At 49.6% G+C, this 14,021-nt stretch overlaps 1 protein-coding gene across 4 annotated transcripts in view; it reads left to right on the forward strand.

The window, feature by feature from the left end:
• The window catches only part of LOC138492643 (tRNA (32-2'-O)-methyltransferase regulator THADA-like), a 511,604-nt gene that overhangs the window by 273,282 nt on the left and 224,301 nt on the right, over positions 1 to 14,021 (forward strand). For all 4 annotated transcript variants that reach the window (XM_069619943.1, XM_069619946.1, XM_069619944.1 and 1 more), the window contains one exon: positions 235 to 395. In XM_069619943.1, coding sequence (XP_069476044.1) covers positions 235 to 395 — 161 coding nt within the window. The remainder of the gene's footprint in view (positions 1 to 234; positions 396 to 14,021) is intronic.

Genomic DNA, 14,021 nt, shown 5'->3' on the forward strand with positions numbered 1-14,021 from the left:
AGCAGTGGGTTTGTCACCACTCATGCCTTTTCGTCACCCAATCTCATGCAAAGGTCAAGGGACATGGTAGGGCAGGGGCGGATGTCCCACAACAGTAACTGAAGGGATATCAATGCTAGAGCATGTTCAGTGCACAGAGAATACTGCTTTGTCTCAACACAATTCCATCAGTTATATCAGTGCCCAAATATTTCATTAACACATTGTACCTCTCCTTGTCCATGTGCTTCACAGCGGCTGCGCCATCATTCGCTGATATGGGTCAAGCCATCAGCTCCCTCATCCAGCAGGGCAGAGGCCTAGAGCAGCCTCAGGAAGCAGATGAAGAGGAGGGTTTGGTGCTACTGTCCAGGGAACACAGCCTCATCCTGACCTGCTGCTGGGTGTCGATAAAGGTAAGGGGCTAATGGAATGTGACCCGCAAGATATGCACCTTCTACTAAACACCCACTACGGCACTAACTAAATGTAGAAATCCAACCAGCCAATCATATTATACACTCCTTTCAGCACCCCTTGACTATGTATGACTTCAAAATGTGCACTCTCCACTAGCCATTGGCAGGTGATAATTCACCTTGGCAAGTAAGAATGGGTGTGATGTGTGCATGTGGAGATTGAGGGGTGAGTGACATTTCATGGCTGGCTATTAGCTTGCAATGTATACCGCCTAACTAACCCCAATGGTCTATGCCACCATCACTGTACACCTACTGGATCACCAGATGATACACCTCCTCCAGGGCCACTTCAGTACAACGCGTTAGACTGGACCATTACATGCTACATCTCCTGCAGGACCTACTAGGTACACACACACACCACCTGCTTGTTTTGGGGTGTGCCAAAGAGTTCTGGAATCTACATTCAAGTTCAAAGGTTAATTAAAATAAAATCCAGTTATCAGACTTAGGTCAGTGTGTTTCAAGTGCTTCTCCAGCTTGGGGACACACTTCACCATCTCGCAAATCGCTCTCTGCATTGCTTAGTGTTAGGAAAGATCATTAAGTTTTGCTGCTTTCCACTCATAGACTTTTATGTACTGTGAGACTGTTTCCCTTGTCGATTTCTTGTATTTTTAAAACTGCAGACATCACCTTACAGTAAAGGGCCGTTAGAATACTTTGTATCCTTAGAACTTTTTCTTTTGTAGTTTTGTGGGTACAAATGCAGTGTGTCTAGGGTGGGCTGGTGTCGGGATATTTTTCTATCATGTTTTTTTTAATAAAACATTTTATTATTTTAAGAAACAAACATAAAAACAAAGCCAAAATGGGGATTATCTTGTCAATTCATAGCTAAATAACAGTAAATGTTACATCAATCCCAAAAGGCCCTTTACGTAAACATATTTGCACGTTGTTCAAAATCTCACAAGCTACACCAGGAGTTCTTAGGGAACCCCATCTTCCCACCTCCCGCATATTTTGGAAGCTTTGGTAGGGCAGCCCCTTGCATTGTAGACTCTGCGTTCCATCATAGCGCATATGTCCATGTCTATTACCCATTGTCCAGTGTCGAAGAGTCTGGGGCTCCCCATTTCTGCGCAATGTTACGTTTCATCAGTCCCGCTGCCGTGGTTAGGAACAGTCTTTCCCATTTATTAACATGACTCTTGCTCGGTATACCTAGGAGTAGAGTCTTCGGATCCAGCGGGATGGCACGGGTTAGGACCCTAGCAAGTTCATTACAACATGCGTTCCAAAAGACTTGGATCCGGGGGCATGTCCACAGGATGTGTATGAAAGTTCCCTCTTCCTCTCCACATCGGAGACAGTTCAGGTTTGGGGCCCATTTCCAACCATATAAGGTCGTCCTAGGGTTGTATATCTGATTTAGGATTTTCAGCTGTACTAGACGGAGCCTGGAGGAGATAGCAACCTCCCGGGGATGCATCCGCACCTGGAGCCAGTCTTCCGGGTCTGTCCCCCCCACATCTTTTTCCCATTTGGCTTTTAGATTGTTCAGTTCTGGAGTGGCAAATGATGTTATAGCAGCGTATAGAATGGAAGTGCATTTGGTGGGAATGTAGGCTGGTAGCATATTGTGCTCTATAGGTGTGTAGTCAGGGACAGTGGCCTCTGCTGGTATGTGGGTTTTCAAGGCATGTACCAGCTGTATATGATGATATCGCTCGGTGCTCGGAATTTGGAACTTTAGTTATAAGGCGTCAAACAAAGGTAATTTCCCATCCACAAGGACATCCCCCACTGTCAGAACCCCGGCCCCCACATTTCTAGACCATGGCCCAAGTTTCCCCAACCCGGTCAGGTTGCTATTTTGCCATAAAGGCTGTGCCACAGTTATTTTGTTTTTCCACCCTACAATATTATGGGCTTGTCTCCAAACAATGGTAATGTGTGCTGTGGTCGGACGAGGTTGGTATAAGAGGCGGAGAGGGTCAGTGTCATGCAAAGCAGCGATTTAGGTCCTTTTATGGGGTAGTTCCCGGTCACCATGGAGTAGGTCATTGTCCACTGCTAGCTGTGAAGCCCAAGAATATGTTTGGAGGCGGGGCACCACTTTTGATCTTTTGAGCGTGGTCAATGCGATGCGGGGTTGACTTCTGCCCCATATGAGGCCCCTGAGAAGAGTGTCTACTCTGTCAAATTCAGAGTCAGGGGTCCTGAGCGGAGCATTTTGCAAGACGTATAGGAACCTTGGGAGGGTCATCATTTTAAAGAGTGCAGCCCTGCCCATAAGTGTCAGGGGGAGAAGTTGCCTGTGGTGAACATCGCTGACGAACCGGTCAACGATCAGTTGGAGGTTGTGTGCAGCATAACTAGTCAGGAAATCCAAATTCCTAGATACCGAAAGCCCCGTCACTCCAGTCGGTACGGGCAATTCTGGAAAGAAAACCGATTTCCCCCAGTTGATTTTTAGTCCGCTAAACTCACTGAATCGTTTGAGTATGTGCGTCACTATGGGGCAGGTCCGGCCTGGGTCTCCCAAGTAAATCAGAAGATCGTCTGCATATAAAGACGTCCGGTCTTTGTGTCCCTCTGGCCACCTAAATCCTGTTCAGATTGTTTTCTGGCGTAAAGCAAGCGGCTCAATTGCAAGGGCGAAGAGGAGGGGATAGAGGGTTCATCCTGCTGTGTACCGCTGCCGAGAGGAAAGAGTCGAGAGGGCCACCCATTCACCCTGACATCTGCCTGGATATTTGTATATAGTAGTTGTACCCACCCCAGAAAAGCATCTCCAAACCCCATGCGCTGCATAATTTCCCACAGGCTGTCCCACTGGATCGAGTTGAATGCCTTCTCAAAATCGATCGCCAATAGGGCAAGTGGTGTGTCTATAATGGGAGCGCGTTCCAATGACAGATGGAGGCGCCGCAGATGTGGCATGAAGCCACATTGGTCAGGGTGGACCAGGGTGGGAGCGACCAATTGTAGTCGGTTGGCCAGGAGTTTTCCAAGGACTTTGGCTTCGCTGTTAATTAGCGATATGGGCCTATAGGAAGCACATCTCTCAGGGGGGTTCTCCGGTTTGGGGATGACCACAATCGTGGCTTTGCAGAGGTCTTGTGGGAGGGTGCCCTGTTCCCGGGCACAAAGAACCATTTTATGGAGGGGGGACACCATTTTGTCTCCACGCAGCTTCTGCCAGGTTTCCACCGGCAATCCGTTAGGACCCTGTGTCTTTCATGCCTGCAATTGTGCCACCCCTCAGCAATTTCTGTTTCAGAGAGGTCGGCGTTTAACTGCTCCTTCTGTTGTTCCGAGAGAGATGGGAGTGTTAAGTCATCTAAGAGGGGAGGGGTCCAGTGAAGAGGCTGGAGCCCGATATAAGTCAGCGTAGAATTCAGCGAAGACCTCTGCTAACTCGGCGTCTGACTGGCATTTTTCATTGTCTTGAGCGACAATCTCCCGGACATGGCGTTGTTGCTCGTCTCTTTTTTCAAGCCAGGCCGCCATTTTACCCGCTTTGTCGCCAAATTCATATATCCTCGCTCTGGAATCCCAGGCCCGGTGGAGAGTACACCGAAGAAATAGCCAGTTTTTCACCCTAGAGCGTTCCTAGCGGCAAGACATAGCGGCCCCTTGGGTCCTGATCTACTACCTGTGGAACAAACGGGATACGTTTATGTGTCAGGATAAGAGTGCCTCTGGATCCTATTGTATATCCCACATGGAATGCGATACGATAGTTGGTCCTACGGAAGAAGGTGCAGTTTGACCCTGCTAGATGTGGCTCGGTTATCAGAGCCATATCAGTGGAATGTCTATTCAAAGGTTGCGTAACCAGCGGTCTTTTGATCCCAGAACCCATTCCATTCACGTTCCAGGTGAGCAGTTTAAGAGATCTGGGATGGTCAGCAGGTGATGACTGGGTTTGTGCGGAAGCCATCTATAGCATGTATTGGAGGATTTTTAGGATATCTTAGCCAGAGGGAAGGGTCGGTTTCCCGCCGATGTGTGCTGCGGGGGTGGGGTCCCTGTGTGAGGTGGTTCATACAAAGGGCCGTGATTGAATCGTCGTGTGAATGTATGGTAGTCCCCAAACAACATGCCAACTTCCCCCTCGCTCCCCCTCCCTATACTCCGCCCCAACACGAAGTACCTGTAGCCCAAACATTGCTGACACTCAAAAACTTAAGGCGTCAGTTTAACACTCCAACACTAACAAGACCTAAAGGACTACCGGGGGGGGAAGGGGGAGGCTCTCCTGGATCTCCATTTCCTGCGCCGATTATTTGGGTCCTTCATGTTGGATTAGGTTATACAGCAAAGAACAGAGTTCAAGGGATACAGCGTTGTTGCACCACAATGGTCCACAATGTTTCTCAGTTGTGGGACCGTAGCATGTTCATCCTTTGTTTTGGTTCGCTGCTTGTCCTGGCGCCTCAGGTTCCAACCTTTCGGGATCTCTCGCGGGAGAGGTGCGACCTAGTCTAGGCCGGGGTCTCCCTCTTTGTCTCGTTCGTCTCGCCCTTCGGTCGCCTTTAGTGTGGGCTTCTGCCCACTTCCAGGCCTCCTGCGGGTTGGTGAAATATACTGTGGTTCCCTTCTGATAAATTTTAAGCTGTGCTGGGAAGAGCAGCCCGTATTTTACATTCAAGAGGTCCAGTTGCCTTTTTAATGGTTCGAAGGACTGCCGCGCACGCTGCCCCTCCCAGGTGTAATCGGGAAAGAATGCGATTCGGGATCCCTTGTGGGTAATTGTCCCTTTTGAGCGCGACATCTGGAGAAGGGCATCCCTGTCTCTGTAATTGAGCAATTTAGCAATCACTGTACGAGGTGGCGCACATGGGATTGGTCTGCCCATGGGCATCCTGTGGGCCCTTTCCACTGAAAAGAATTTAGAAAAGGAGTGGGGTGCAAAGATATACACAATCCATTGTTCTAGAAATAGCTCCATGCTGTGTCCTTCCTCTCCTTCTTGGAGTCCGAGAATGCCTACGTTGTTACGACAAGCTCTTCCCTCCCCCTCATCTACTCGGGTTTCCAAAGTTTTCAGGTGGGTCAGGGTTTGCGATAATTGCTGGGTGACACCTCTAATGCTGTCTTCTGCTTCGGAGATGCAGTGTTCTGCTTCTCCCGTTCAGGAGGGGAGTTTATGGAGATCATGGCATAGAAAGGAGACATCCGCCGCGATGCTGTCCATTTTGATCTCCATGGAGGAGCGTGAGCTGGCAATGGCGGCCATCATGTCCCTTAATGAGAGATTGTCCTCACCAGTGGGGAAGGTCGGCTGCATTGCTTGGCCCGTCGGTGCTGGAGTGGTGGCCACCGCATATTGATCCATGCTACTCTGCGTGGATGTTTCCTTCTGTTTGTCTTTGCCCATTTTACGAATCATGTAGGTCCTGTGTTCCGCTGTTGTAGGATTAATCCTTGTTGTGACTGGGTACCTGTCCAGTGGTGCGTTGGTTCAGGGCGGCCGGCCGTCCACTGGCCAAACCCGGGTCTGCCCGTTTGCTGCAGTAACTGCAGTGGCGTCAGGCGCCAATGGCCTCTCTCACCCCCTGATCTTGGTTTGGTCTTTAGCACCAAGTCTTCCTTTCTTCGTCGGCCCTTTCATTCAGTTAGGGTTCTCAGGGTCGGTGGGACGTTGCACACCGGTGTCAGGCAGACCCCCTGCCAGCAGCAAGTATTGCGAGTCGAGAGTAGCAGGATCCAGAGGGCCCCTCCAAATATTTTACTTTGGTGTTTTCCGGGACAGCAACCCCTCTTTGTATGAGGTTGGTATTAGTAAAGCAGTGGCCCCTCACCTGGCCCCCGTTTGTATGATCTGGCCACAGAGGGGTTAAGTGGCTCTGAAGGGTCCCCTGAGTAACCGGACCGCCTGTCTGTCCAGTTATTGCACCCAGTGATCTTAACGTAGGGTGTGCAAGGATAGGCCCCCGGACCAGGACTTTGTGCCAATTAATTTCGGGAGGTTCTGTCAGTCTTGCAGCCGTGTCCCTCCCTGCGCACTGTGCTCCTGTGCTTCCCCTCTCTCTGCAGGGGTGATTCCTGCCGTGTTCCCAGCAGGGAAGGTAAGGGATAGCCACCCCCCCCCCCAACTCACTTGTTAGTGTCAATATGGCCTTGAAGGCCGGCGCCCCGTTGCGGGGGTTATGCTCCTGAAGTGCAGGCGGGACTGATCTGGTGGACTCCCACAGGGCCGAACTTACTTGTGGTGTGGTGGTTTTTTCAGTCCTTCTCCCCCGCCACGCGGGGTGCACGGGCAATCAGGAGTCCCGGGCTGGATCACAGTTCTCCCCGCTGTTCCCAGCCAATGTCTATCAGCCACGCAGGATTTTGCTCATGGGTCTCGCAGTCTGCTAATTTGCTGCCTGGTGCGTTAATGGTCGACCACCTCCAGCTGCATGGTGCCCCGTTCAACAGCGCTCGGGCACCACGTACAGTAAAGGGTGCAGCACTGTTCCGACCGCCGCCTGCCTCCCGCTGCCAAAGTACACCGGGGGCACTGGTCGCACCGCCCCAGTCCGGCAGCTCCTCCGGATACACAAGATACGCTGCTGTGCGCCCCGACTCGGATTGAAGGGACACCCACCAGGCAAATTCACGCGATCCACTCGTGCGCACCCGCTTTCACCCGCACCGAAACCGCCAGGCCTCAGAGTGTGGGCTGGTAAGAGCACTGCAGAGTACCGCTCGGTCGCAGTCCTCAGGTGCTGCCGGCCATTTTGAAGCTTTGTGCCGGTGGGCCCCGGCTCTCTGCTGCCGTATCTGATTTCGCCGGTATTCCTCCGAGTGGTCGCAGCAGACTCGCCCCGTGAAGTCACCGAATGATCAGGAATCGATTTGTGCCACTTTTGTCTTTTCTGTCACGAAGGAGCCAGGATGTTATGAAGGATATTTTCGGCGCCCGCCGGAGCTCCCAAGGCTCATGTCTTCATTGCTTGCTAACAGCCCACGGCCCCCTTTTCTATCATGTTTTTGACTTTTTGCTCGTGCACTTTTGGATATGACCCACAAAATGCTATAAAAAGTACCCTACACTCCAAAATGGCATGCCACAATTGTTTCACCTGTCTTTTGGCCATGCTGTCTTTTGGCCTTCTTCCTGCCCTCTCGGGTCTGGGATTGCCATGTATGGAATGCCCTTTCCCGGGGGAAAGCTTCTGCTTTCATGGGCAAATTGGATGTCTGTGTGTGTGGCCGGGGCTAGGAAAGATTTCTCTTTTAGGCAACTTTCCCTCCATATTCTATGTACCCCCATACATTTTGCTTTTGTTTTACACCTTGTCCTGACTTTTTACAGAGAAGTGACGTTTTCAGCTTCACTTCACTGGCCTTTTTCTCATTATTCTCATTGGTTATGGGGAAACAGACTGTCAGTACTTCGGAAACTGTTTCCATTTTGTCTTTTGACATTTACCTGTTTGGGTAACTTTTCCATATTGCCACATCTTCCAATGCAGTGCAGTGGGGATACTTTTGTATCACCCTAGGCTTACACCAAAGGTATTTTTGGTTACTTTTAAATGTGCCTGAATACAAGCTAGTGGCAGCAGTTACATTTTTACCACTTTTGTTATATGTTTAGCTAGCACATCCACTTTTTTTATACTTGTGTTTATTGGTTTTTACATAGAAATCAACATCAAACATTATAACATCCCCCTCTCCCTCCCCCTCCCACCCCTCGGGTTGCTTGACATCGTGCTTTCAAGGGTTTCCTTTATGCGTTGAAAATGTCTGCTACTTTGATATTATGGGGGCACCATTGTTCCATAAAATCTGACTGGAGATAATGCAGAGTCCCTTCCCATTCCTTTACAAACTTGACCTCGTTCCTTGGATTATGTGGGTGATTTTCTCCATCGTTACCTAGGCCCATACCTTCTGTAACCAAGTGAAAGTCAGTGGGGTGTTTTTATTCTTCCAGTTCTGGGCAGTTATTGTCCATGCCACGATGAGAAGTCCCCTAAAGCTTCTCCACTGAGATTTATTGTATAGCCTTGTTATGTCATCTCTAATTCCGCATAACCACACCCCTTCTCCGATCTGCCCCACATCTGGGAACATTTTACCCATCTCGCCCTGGACTTCCTCCCAGAAGGGCTTTATGCCTTTACAATCCCACCAGATATGTTTCCACGTTCCTACTTCAGCGCAACCTCGCCAACATTTATTAGACGTGTTGGGGAACATAGAATGCTGTCTTTCGGGGGTATAGTGCCATTGTGTCATTGTTTTGATCCACATTTCTCTGGTCTGTGCCGAGCGAGTCAATTTAGGGATCAGTTTCCATAGATCCTCCCACTGACTTTTCGTTGGCTCCTCCCCTAGCGTTCTGCCACACTTAATCATGTATGACCATTTAATTTCTTCCTCCTGTGAGTTTATGAATTTATACAGAGTCGATACCCATTTTTTTGCCCCTGTGTTGGAAATGATGTATGTCTCAAACGGTGTAAGAACACTAGTTGCTGCTTTGGCGATGACCGGGGAGTTTAGCCAGTGTTTTAACTTCTCGTATCTATATTTATCACCTTTTGAGGGAGTTGAGCATGCAACGCAGGTGACACGAAGGCCAAATTCCAAGGCGCAGGAGCGACGCAGTACCAACCACCCTCACTTTGGTCGCGGAGCCCGCAAGTCAGAGCTTACACAGGTTTCCTGGACCAGAGCAGGGAAGGAGGGTTAGGGTCTCGATGGTTGGATAGGTGGGGAGAAGTTAGGTAAACCGGATTGAGGGTAAGGTAGAGGTTATGGGTAGGAATGGGGGAATACTTAGGGTAGACTGATTGCTGCGCACTTTTGTTCAGGTGTCCTCAGCCCTTACTTGCTAGTCTTACATAAGCACCAATTTGCACATAGGAACGCCCTTACTAACCCTAAGTCAACAGACCAGTACAAAGAATTAGCATGCAAACTTAGCTCTGGTCTTCTGAGTCCTGTCCGTGAAGGGCGGTCGCGTCCTTGAGCACATCTGAAGTGTTGTCTTCAAGATTCAGGCTAAAAGAAAATGACAAGCATTAAAACGTGCCCTCTGAATTTGTCAGCATTCACCTCATGCGACATCCGCACACACACACATAAAGGTGCTCCTCTTGGGGCCTGGATTGTTCTATGCAAGATGCTGCACAAGCGGTCTTCCTGCAGACCCCTGCGAACGTGGTTTTTGCCGTAGCAACTTTTCACGAGCGGTCTTCCTGCAGACCCTCGTGATCGATCGTATTTTCAAATCGTAGCGAGATTTCTTCGGTACAGTGTTTTCGCCTCGCGGGCCTCCAGTGGTGTCCAGGAGGCGGAAACACCCCTATGACAATGCGCCCCCGTACAGGTTAAAATTCCCCAAAGAATGTACCGCCGGCGCGTAGGGCGCCAAAGTTATGCCCACCTAGCTTTTTGCATCGGTGCAGGGGCTCTGGATGGGCTTGTGGTCGCCCCCTGCACTTCCCCCTCGATCCCCTTGGGCGCTTAGCATGGAGAGGTACTTATCTCGTGTAGGCGAGGGGCCGGGCTGCTGCTCGGGTGGGGCTGGGCCCCTCGCGTATGATTCTCCTGGAGCTCCAGTCCACACATCCTCTCGGCATGGAGTCTCAAGCGCAAGCCCCGTGCTTGGGGCTCTGCGCATGCGCAATGGGGCCGCCGTGCCCTTCCTGGTCCCTGATTGGCCCAAATTGGCCCTTGGCATGCTGGGTAATGCAGTCTTTAGCTTCTGTTTCCTGCACATGGGGCAAAGCAGCCTTCTGTATGGTTGCAAGCTTTCCTGAAAAGCTGATGTCTCCACAACAGTACCCACAACAGCGCCCACAACCCTCCTATGCCCTGCCTGTCCATGTTTCTGTCTGCCTGTAGTCCTGACAGCAGGACCTGGTTTTATTGTCCACAAACATTTCACCTATTTGTGTTATGCCTGCTTCCTCCCAATTATCGTATGCCCCTTGTTCCATCCCCAGTGGGAATTGCGGGTTCCTTCAGATGGGCGTAAAGGGTCCCAGCGTTGTGGTCATTATACCAATCCGTGTTTGGCAATCCCACGCCTCCAACGTGGTCTTCATTATTTCGCTTATCCCTAGGTTATCGTGTCTGTGTTGTCTCTGTTTCCAGAGAAGCTCTACTAGTGGGGCTCTCGCAACTGCCCTGTCCTGTTTGGCCCAGATCTGCTGCGGGTTCTCCCCTAACCACTCCCTCAGAACCTTAAGCTGTGCCACCTGATAATATTTCTTAAAGTGAGGAAGCGCCAACCCCCCTTCCCTGCTTGGTGCCGTGAGGACTTCCCTAGCCACTCTTGGAGTTTTCCCTTTTCATATAAAGGAAGAGACCAATTTCGTTAGAGTTTTGAAGAACGTACGGGGAGCCTGAAAATAGTACAGCACCCTTGGGAGGACATTCATCTTAACTGACTGAATCCTACCCCACCAAGAGATCTGTAATGGATTCCATCTGCCTACTTCTCTACGGATGCTTGCGAGGAGCCGCGGTTAATTTTCCCCATATGTTTGCCCAATTTTCTGAGGTACTATTATTCCCAGGTATTTTATCCCCTTTTCTACTATCTTAAGATCCAGTAATTTAGCTTCCCCATATATCTTTGCTCTGTCACCTGCCAGGATTAAGATTTCTGATTTTTTCCTATTTATCTTCAGACCTGAGATGGCCCCAAAGCACATCCACTTTTAACACACTTGGCTACTAACAGTGGCTAGTGGCCCAAGATGGCCGGGCCATGACTTTTTTTCCCCGCTTGTTCTTTAGCCTTTTTGTTCTTTTTCCTTCTTCCTGGCTTCTCAGGTCAGGAATTCCCTTTTATGGTCATGCATTTGCCCAGGAAATCTACTCTTTTCGTGGGCTAGAGCATGCCATGTGTGTATGGTGTAAGGAACTCATGGTAGCAACAGTAAAGACAGACACAAGTGATCACAGTTCAAGGGTGTTTATTAAACTGTAAATGCAGGGTGGAAAAGGCCTAATCTAAATCTAAGATGCAAGCCAGCTTCGACCATTAAATGAAAAATAAGGCAGTCCTTGTGGCTTTGTGTCAAAATAAAAGGGCCTATACTAAGAAAAAGCTATTGCCAATTCCTTATAACTAATTACAAAAATAGTGGGATAAGGGTTCAATAAAGATAGAAGTGTTCACAAATAATAAGTCAGGATGTGATTGCCAGGGGTCTCCCTTCCCCACGTTTTCAGCACAGGACAAGGTGGCACCTTGGAGCACAGCACACGCTTGAGCTTTCTCAGCACGAGCCGACAGAGTCTTAATGCCTTTGTAAACAGTACTTCAGGCTTCACCCCTGATTGTCGGCTTCCCTCTGCCTGGTTCACTCTCGCCAACTTTTACGCAAACAACTTCACTATGAGACTTTAGTCTTTGGCCCGTCGCGTTAGCATCCCTCCGCCGGGTCCACTCTGGCCAACTTCTGCAACACGCATACTAGCATGTACTAGTTTTCACCATTGTGGGATTCATTTCCCTTTATTTCACAGTCATCTCGCGGCCAAAGACGTTTGACGGTACAGAGGATTTTACAAGACTCCTTATGACCACTTTGACCTCTTTTCACCTGTTTCCAAGGCCTTCTGGTTACGGTAGTCTCTTATCATCGGGTAATCGACCTAGGTTTCCTGCATGAGCACCCACCTGGTGCCGGATGCCTCTGTTGCAGGTTTTCCCCTTCTTTCTCAATAGTTAATTTCAAAGTTCAAATGTAGCTGCTTGCTACTTTTCGTCAGCACAGTTCGGTTTCTTATCGACTCCCCCCTTGACTGACCGGCTGTGATTAACTGCTTGGTTTTCTTCACCTTCGAGTTAAGGTTGGGACCATGGAGACCAGCATCTCTCCCCGGCTTAGTTATCAGCGGAGGAGGGTCTTGTGTACTGTAGACATCTGTTGCAATACACGCTGGCTATTGTTCTCAGTCTTGGTTTCCAGCTGCAGAGGTTTCACGGCTCTGGTCGGAAAGGGCAAGGTCACTTCTCCCCTTATTACACGCTCTGTATGCTCTGTCTTTCACCTCCTTTTGAACTGTCGTGCTGAGTTAGCTCTCACATCGTGCGGTCTGCCTTGCTCGTCCTGTGCTCTCGCGCTCCACCTTTTATCCCTGTGGGGAAGGGAAATGGCCGTCAGGTGTGTGTAATTTTGGTCAATTGCCTGACTTTGCCTGGCCCCTTGCATTGGGACATGTCAGGTGAATGGCTCTGGTGTTAGTCCATTGTCTTTTGTGTTGTGCGAAAGTGTTTGTGTCAGAAAGGGGGGGGGCAGTGTTTTGGAATATCCTACGTGGTAGGATGGACAAAAGGTGTGGAAAGAAGTGGGATACTGCTTCTCACCTATCGGTGTCCCATTCCCACCCCCCAAGGACCGTTCTTCCAGGTGATCCTCATCTCACTGGTCCACCCCCAGGTCCTGGCCACCTGGATGACAGATTCCCAGGGACTAGCTAGGGAGACACCTTCAGGATTCTCACAATGGGCACAGGAAGTGGGCTGGTACTGTCTGGTCCCAATCCACATACTGGGGCCAGTATGTCTAATGTTCATGCATGAGCCAGCCCCACAGTGATCCCTGATTGAAGCACTGCTGGTGTGCATGTGCTGGGCAGATTTTTCTAATAGAGGGCTGATTTTTATCACGCATCGGAATTTAGGATAAGACGATGAGTCCTGCAGCAATTCCAGCAGTTCAGAAGAGGAGTCAAGTATCCTGTGTTGCTGTGAAGACGACGGAAGCCCAGAGGACGAATCCTGAAGAGAACTGGCAACCATTCTTGCTGCTGCCCCGGTGAAGCCTTGCTGGACTATTGATCTCAAGATAGACCCTTGATGGTGTTTTGACCCTTTCGACTGGTGGGACCAACCAGTTTTGACGCCTTCTAACAGTCCTGCAATTAAAAGCCTTTCAGAAGTGTCCCTGCACCACCCGGTGGACTGACCAACTACATTTTGGGCTACCGTGACAGAAGTGTCGGCATTTCCTGGTTTTGCCCGGAACTTCAGGGGTCTCCAGCTAGGCTTACAAGTCACCTTCCTGCCATGTCTCAGTGTCCCAGCATCGACTGGTCGGCTTCCTTTGTTTGTGATTGGTGAGACACCTGCTGTCGCCTGTGTTCGGTGACTGTTGCTGGAAACGGCCTTCCCGCCATCTGGTAGTGTGTCCTGAAGAGTCCTGCTCATTTCCTGCTTGAAAGGGTTGCACACAGCTCCTGGGCCAGACCAGAAACTTCCTTGCACTCACAGCTCTGAAGTAAGGCTGGTGAGCAGTCCCAATACTTACCAATGCCCCTATCTCTTCCATTATAAAGCTTGTGAAGAACTTTGATTTATATTCCATTCCATTGCTTTTTTAATGTTTGATGGAAAAGCTTCTGTAGAAGATAGGAAAAGTACTTGTCTTATCTGTAAATCCATTTGAAAGCCTTGACTTCTGTAACAAGCTTCACACCTACAGGCACCTTGCCTAACTTTGTCCCATCTTCTAAAGGTACTTGGTGAATTTTTGGGATCTAGGCCCCATTCAACTTAGGGTTGGACTCATAAATGTGGGACCTCTATTCTTGTGGTCGGTTTATACAATTGCTTAACTACTTACCTTTTCTTTTAGGTGTAATGGT

Source organism: Ambystoma mexicanum, chromosome 10 (assembly GCF_040938575.1).
Source record: "Ambystoma mexicanum isolate Mex_15411 chromosome 10, UKY_AmexF1_1, whole genome shotgun sequence".
NCBI classification, from domain to species: Eukaryota; Metazoa; Chordata; class Amphibia; order Caudata; family Ambystomatidae; genus Ambystoma; species Ambystoma mexicanum.